Source organism: Myotis brandtii, unplaced genomic scaffold (genome assembly GCF_000412655.1).
Source record: "Myotis brandtii unplaced genomic scaffold, ASM41265v1 scaffold388, whole genome shotgun sequence".
In the NCBI taxonomy this organism is placed as follows: Eukaryota; Metazoa; Chordata; class Mammalia; order Chiroptera; family Vespertilionidae; genus Myotis; species Myotis brandtii.
The window spans coordinates 2645826-2653538 of NW_005364882.1; the positions used below are offsets into that span (position 1 = coordinate 2645826).

The 7713-nt window shown below is 37.2% G+C and overlaps 1 protein-coding gene across 1 annotated transcript in view; it reads right to left on the bottom strand.

Annotated features, from left to right (window-relative positions):
* DIAPH3 (diaphanous-related formin 3) overlaps window positions 1-2048 on the bottom strand; it is a 505494-nt gene extending 503446 nt beyond the window's left edge. Inside the window, exon 1 of the mRNA XM_005872674.2 lies at window positions 2016-2048. Within this exon, the coding sequence (XP_005872736.1) occupies window positions 2016-2018 (3 nt within the window). The 5' untranslated portion in view covers window positions 2019-2048. The remainder of the gene's footprint in view (window positions 1-2015) is intronic.
* Window positions 2049-7713: the final 5665 nt, after the last annotated feature.

The following is a 7713-nucleotide window of genomic DNA, read 5'->3' on the forward strand; positions in this document are numbered from 1 at the left end:
ATCACTGAAGCAAGCAAGCCTCCTGTTAGCTTTAAGCTGCTTGGCTGCCGGCTGCCATCTTGGCTGGCAGTTAATTTGCATATCGCCCTGATTAGCCAATGGGAAGGGTAGCAGAGGTAAGGCTAATTACCATGTTTCTCTTTTATTAGATAGGATAATCAGAGCAAGACTGGCTTCAAGAGTAGCCTGTTGAAGCAACTCCTTAACACAAATGTTTCTAGAGATTGTGGGCTAGCACTGTGCAGACAGAGTCATAGAACAAAGGTATCAGAAAGGTAAGGGCATAGTCTGAATGAAAACGGGGGAAATATAGACTGCCCATAAAATAGGAACAAACCTCAAAAAAACCATCATGTAGAATACTATTCATCAATAGAAAGGAAGTAGTAATATGTTTCAACATGGATGAACCTTGAAGACATTATGCTAAGTAAAAAAATTCAGACAGAAAAGACTATATATCATATGATTCCATTTATATGAAGTGTCCAGAAGATGCAAATCTCTAGACAGAAAATAGACTGGCAATTGCCTATGGCTGAGGGAGCTGGAGGTAATTAGGGAGTGACTGCTTAAGGGTATGAAGTTTCTTTTTTGGTGACGAAAATGTTCTAAAATTGATTGTGGTGATGGTTTCACAACTCTGAGGATATACTACAAAACACTGAAATGTACACTTTAAATGGATGAATATTTGATATGTGAATTATAGCTCAATAAGGCTGTTACAAACATACCACTGTATATTCTCATAAAAGTTTAAACATAAACATTGCAGATGGTTTTATTATCGGCCTTAAGCCATTTGAAAACTAAATCGACAGAGTAAGTGTATAGGTGTGGAGCTGTGTGGAACAAGATTCAAGCCACAGCTGCACCACTTGCCAGCTGTGCATACTTGAGAGAGCTACCAACTTAACCTGTCAGCCTCAGTGCCCTCGGTGGAAGAATGAGGACAACATCAACCTCGCAGGGTGAGAAATTACATACATCATCTTCATAAGTGCTCCACATTGCTACCATTTTCTAAATACTGTTGCCTGAGAAATAAATGTCATCCTGAAAAGTTTACATAAATACCCTTTTCTTAGATACAATACAAAGGAATAAAACACAACAATCTAATTCCATTTTTTTAAATCCGCATGTCAAGATCTAATGGTATGTCTCATTCACAGTTGCACATCCATCTTATCCTAAGATGGTAAGTGTCTAAGATGCTGCTCTAGATAACCAGGGATGCTAAACAATTTCTGAGTGCCCACTATGTTTTAAGCACTCTGTTTCATATTTGATTTGAAATTCGAAACTTGGTCAGTAGAGTGAAATGCTTTGTCCTCCAATATATATACAAGAATCTATAAGGGGACAGAACCTAGAGACAGAACCTAGAGACAGAACCTAGTGAGAGAACATGGCAAAAGATCCTGGACAGAACCTGGCTACAGAACTTCGCTGGAGAACCTAGACAGAACATGGCAGGAGAACCTAGACAGAACCTGGCTGGAGATCCAAGACAGAACCTGGCTGGAGAACCTAACCAGAACTTCGCTGGAGATCCTGACCAGAACTTGGCTAGAGATCCTGGCTAGGCTGCTGCTATGAAGTGTTAATTCTTTTCAACATGCAGAACATATACTAAGGTTGCTTGGTTCTCTTGTAAGTAAAATTTTTTAAAATTGCACATATGGTATTCAGTCTGGTCTATTTTATTTAGCAACTATATATTTCTGAAAAGCCGATATGTCTTTAGCTATTTTTTTTTTACCTCTTTTTGAAGTACAAGAGCTGATTTAAATGATTTAAGGTTGACTAACAATTTGTAATTAGACAAGTTTTTTAAACATATCAACTAGTCCCTTTTACTATTTAAAAGCAACAATTTAATACATTTTACCAGTTCTAAGTACATTTCCAAAACATGCAGTTTTTAGCAATATCAAAGGTGTTAACACAGCATGCTATCGACATCACATAGTTAGTTAAAATTCACAAGGAAACATAAAGAACCTTACCATGTCATCTGTCAATGTCCTAATATTTAAATGCTGCAAATGAAAGAAACCAATCGTATCAGTAATTTATAACAGCTTTTTAAAATTTTAGCTAATAGAGTACATTTAAAATTCTACAATGCTAAGTTGAATGTAATTAAATTCCTGATAGTCTAATAAAAATGCATTATATATAGTTTTAATCACTTTCTTGAGAAGATGGACAAAAGCTGCCCTGAATGTGGTAGTACCAAACGTTTCCTAAAATTTCTTGTATTTGTATACCAAACTAGAAATCTAACTGTGGTACAATTAATATATTCTCCCAATTAACAATATTAATTATCATTAAGTATATGAACTTAGAACACAATAAAGATTTAAATATAATTTTCAGAAATTTGTTCACATTATAAAACAGTGAAACTTTAAATCTACCATTAACATGCAACACAGTAGATAATGAAGTACTTTGCTGGCTTAATTAACTTAAACAATTCTAGAAACAAAGAGGAGAATACTAGAACAAGTATTTGCATCTTTAACATCAGTATGATTTATCACTAGTGGTGACAGTAGACACTTCCAATTTCATTGCTAGCTTCTTCAAGAACCCTTTTGCTGATTTCCTTGCTAGACAAACATAAGGCCACTTTAGAAAATGAATAAATTAGTTTCCTGCAAAGTGGAGTTCACAAGAAAAAGTACTGGGGTGGGGGAGGAGGGGATACAAATCTAAGTTTTATAAATTCCTGAGTCCGGAAAGGTTTTGTCTTTCAGTAGCTAGAATCAATTTCCAATTCTTCCTCTTACTCATTATGGCATTAGATCATTGACCGGGCAGAAAATGGATCAAGTGCATTTCCTAAGTAGGAAATGCGTTGTACTACTTTGTAAGAATCTACCTCAATGACCCAGGTTAAAAACTGTTACAGTATAAATCACTATCCCAGATTCTCTTCTGTCTTTCACCAAGATGGTCCTTCATCTAGTACAGAGGAAACAGCAACTTGAGGAACCCAGAATGAGCTTTGTATACACCAAAGAGAATGCAGCTAAATAAATGACGACACCATTCACCATTAGCCACACCATTGGGTTCCAGACTGACTGCCTGCTAAGTTAGGGAAAAAGTAGTAATAACACTGGATTAACAAAGGGGTTAGTATTTAATTCTGTGCTGTAGAATTTGCTTTTAATCAATACTATCTCTAGTCCTTGAAATTAACAAGTATGCACAAAGGTCCTTAAGAGTGAGTGTAATACAGGGCAGGACTAAAATTTCTGAGGCAATTAAGGCTCCAGTGTCACCCCAGAAACCATTACTAGAATTAAACCCAATTCTACCCCAAGTCCACAGAAAAAGGAACATGGAAATCACAACTCTCATCACACCTGAAAGGGGGTCATTTCAAGGTTCTCTGATAAAAGGAACATAGCTGACTTCTGACAATAGCATTCTGGGTGGCCCATTGGTTAAAACATAAGGCCAAATGAAAAATATAAATATATGATAGTTATTGGGTAACTATCATCAGAGCCAAAAACATGGTAATATTTAAAAACTAGAGGCCCAGTGCATGAAATTCATGCACTCGAGTGGGGGTGGGGGGGTGGTCCCTAAGCCAGGCCTGCACCCTCTTGCAGTCCAGGAGCCCTCGGGGGAAGTCCGACTGATGGCTTAGGCCCGCTCCCCAGGGACGTCCTTAGTGCTGCTGCAGAGGCTCCTGCCACCGCTGCTGCACTCGCCAGTCGTGAACCCAACTTCTGGCTGAGCGGCACTCCCCCTGACCCAGATGAATTTATCAACTCAGCTAGGTGACACCTAAAGCCCTGGCATCTTTTGTGGGATGTCTGAATGTTAATATTAATTCATTCAAGTTTACTATAAAGTTTACATTCAAGGTTCAACCTGTTTAAATTATAGACTTCTAGACAGTGGAGGAAGTGGATGACTGACATAGAATCCTCAGATAATTCTGTGGAGCTTTAGCTTTCTGTAGCCACAAAACTACAGGGGTGATATCCTTAATTAAAAAAAGAATAGCCCGGCAGGTGTGGCTCAGGGGAGCACTGACCCAGGAACCAATAGGTCACCTGTTAGATTCCTGTCAGGGCACATGCCCCGAGGGCATGCAGGAGGTAGCTGATCAATGACGTTTCTCTATCATTTATGTTTCTATCTCTCTATCCCTCTCCCTTCCTCTCTCTCTAAAAAAAATCAATAAAAAAAATATTTTTTTAAAAAAAAAGCTTTCACTAAAACAAAGAAGAAAAGACTTTATTATAAAAAGTTATTGCCTTCATACTGGTACTTGAGGTACTGTTTAGATATCTGGCTAACCAAGATCCTTAGAAAATGAAGTGTTTTTGTTTTACAGCTACCAATCATGCTCTTTACTTCTGGTTGGGGAAAATAGCAACTGCATGCATCAATCTAGTTCAGGAGTAGCATTTGCTGATACCCACACCAAGGAGAAAATAAAAACACAAAATTGACTATTAAGTGAAAGCAAATAGAAACACTTTTTAAAAATAGTAACAATTTGATAGCAACTTTTTAGGGTCATTATTTGCCCAAAACAAATTAAAAGCATATAGTTTTAGACATTAAAACAGTCACACAAAGGTGACTTTGTGACCTTTATTACATTACCTGGTGCTAGTGTTGCTTTATGGGATAGTATAAAATGAGGATAATATCAAAATGTGAACAGTTCTGAACACGGGCCACTGGTAATTGGTTAGTGTGTGGTATGAAAGCACATTAGGGCTCTTGTCCTAGCCCTAACATTTTAGAGCCAAAAATGCACCCTTCTTTCTGTTTCCGTTGTGTTTCTCTACTTGCAAATTCTATTTTCTCCCTAAAAAGTAAGGAGTACCACAAGAGATATGTTTTCTACTCATGATGGTTCCTAGGAGGAATGGTCCAGAGGAGCACTCTGGAACTGAAAGAGAAAGTCTGTATAGATTTTTTTCTTCTAAAGAACATAGGATCTGAAAAAAGGGGGCAAAAACACAGAACACAGATCTCTATATTCCATCAAAAACCTTTATTGAAGACAGCACATGCTGTCAAAAATAGATCTAGAGCTTTCAAAGCACTGTGATAAATGCTGTAAATATGAAGGGGTATGAAGAAACAGTCCCACTTCCACCCACTTAGTTTATAAGTAAAAGTTTACAAGTATGTAACAAAGACCAAATAAATTAACACAAAGCATTACCCTGGGATAAACATACAATGAAAAAGATTCCAAACTGTAGCCAAGATTTTTAGCAAGTTTTACATTGTCTTTCATTGGTTAGCACATTTGAACCAGCAGGGAACAAAGGATCTGTCCAATGTATTATCAAGTACATGACCCCCACCACCAGGTGTCACAACTACAGGCTTGGGTAACTATCATCAGAGCCAAATACATGGTAATATTTAAAAATAGTTTTATCTACTGCAATTCCATTGAATTTACTGTGGCATTATAAGAAATTTCCAACAAGAGGAAATCCAAGATTAAAGCTTCTGAACTCACGTGACTCAGAACCAGTTTTTAGAAACTGGACCCTCTAAACCAGCTGGTTAATGGGCATAAAAAACACACTAAGATTCTCTTTGTAAAAGTAGACTATGGCGCCTCGGCTTCCCAAGATTCTGATTTAGTAAGTCTAAGGTCGGGCTTAAGAACCTGCATGTTTAAGGGGCCCCCCAGTAAGCCCAGGACCAAGAGAAACCAGCTCCACACACCTCCCTCATTGACTACTCCCTCTGCACGCGCGCGCACACACACACACACACTCACACACACTTCTCATCATGTGACTCACTTTAAAACCGGTATCCCCGAAACAAGCTAAATGAAGGGTACAGAGAAAAATACAAGATGATTTCAAATAAGCAAGAGGCAGGGAGCTGGTACACTTGGAACAGGTTTACTGCCATGAAGTGACAGGCACCAATTAGTACTGTTACATTCTCTTAAAACAATTTCTGGTGTCTAGAATGAATTAACAATTGCTTAGTCTGTATCTAAGATACATTATCAAGACCTCCTTTCTCCATAGATCCTTCTCATAAGCATATGCTTAGACCCTAAGTACTGAAGATTGTTCTTTATATCCACCATGACATGACACTATTTGTTTGTCAAAATGAGTCAGTGACAGACTAATTACTGACACAACAAAGTTATATCTTAGGGGGGGGGGAAAGCAAGAACCAGTCTTCTCTTAGTCTATAATCTGTGGGAAATGATAATATGTTAAAGTGTTACTCACACTGTGTTAAAGTCCAGATTATTCCTTTCCACCAAAACACTTAGGAATATGTATTTTGACCTAATAACATTTCTGGTCCACACACTGTATTTATTTTAATGTGAACACCAATTATAAAGATGGTAGAAATGTAAAGTGATATTACTACTAATCATGACACTAAACACACCTACAGTGTCTATCTAAGTGTCATCTCCCGGGCAACTACACACCCATAGATGTGAAAATATTCTTCAAGGGCTCCAGATTTAACATCTCAGAAGGTTCCAAAAATAATACTGAAGTTTTCCTAGCACTGAAGATAAGAGTAGAGCTGCCTCTTTGATACCATAAAGCAAAGCTTTTAGGTTTATTGGCTTTGTCATTTTTTAATGGGTGGAAAAGGAGACAGATACTAGGTACAGCTGAGAATTAGAAAAATTCACTTGTTCCTCACAGCTTCTTTTAATCTGTCCATTTATTCAAAGCCATAATCCTGTGTACATCAGAAAAATAAATACCTGTTCATTATTCATTATCCAAGGCTTCCCTGCTCTCAAGAATCAAGACCTCCTTTCTCCATAGATCCTTCTTTGGGCAAGGAAAGTCATCAAGAAAGATCAACTTTCTGGGGAGGCATTATTCAAGCGTCAACAGAATTGAACAGAAAATATTCATTTCTAAGACAACGTAAGATTTTTTAAAAGCTGCAGCAGAACTGCTAGAAGACAACCACATCTCTAAAAAACCAATTATCAAGTTATTATTTGGAATTCTCACCTAGATTACACATCACAGGCACTAGGCACCTAACAAGTCGTTTTTTATTCTAAAAAGAACCCTAGTGTTCTTTTACTGTCAATAAACTCATCCAATGTTGAGGTAAAATTAAAGGGAAATCATAATGGCTAATTCCAGTAACACAGCTCTAATACCTATTTTAAGGTGTTCTCTTAGGCTGTTCCAGTTCTTTTCACCTATACTACCAGGCCAAAAACTTGTGTCCAAGGGGCCCAGGAAAAATCCATTTAAATCTTTGAGCAGCTTTACAAGTAGCTTTAGTTCTAGGCCTTTTCCATCTTCTGGAGAAGGCTGAGAAGTATTTAAAGTATTAGCTGTAGGAAGATTTTAAATGGGCCCTGAGCATCAAGAATCACCTTTAAGATTATCCAAATTACTAGATTATTTCTGAAGAATGCTTCAGCCTCCTAGATGTCTTGTCCAAGATGCAAATTTAGGCTGAATATCTCTGAGATTAATAGAGCACTACTCTTCATTTCATATATATTTGAGAAGTATTTATTTACATTGTACCATCACCATAAGGAAAGTGAATTTGGTTAAGCCTTTTTAGAGAACAAACTGGTAAAACAAATCCTATGTTCACATTCTTTATCCTAGTAAATCTACTTCTAGAACTTATACTTAGGAAATAAATACAACAAAAGGTTTACATAAAAATATG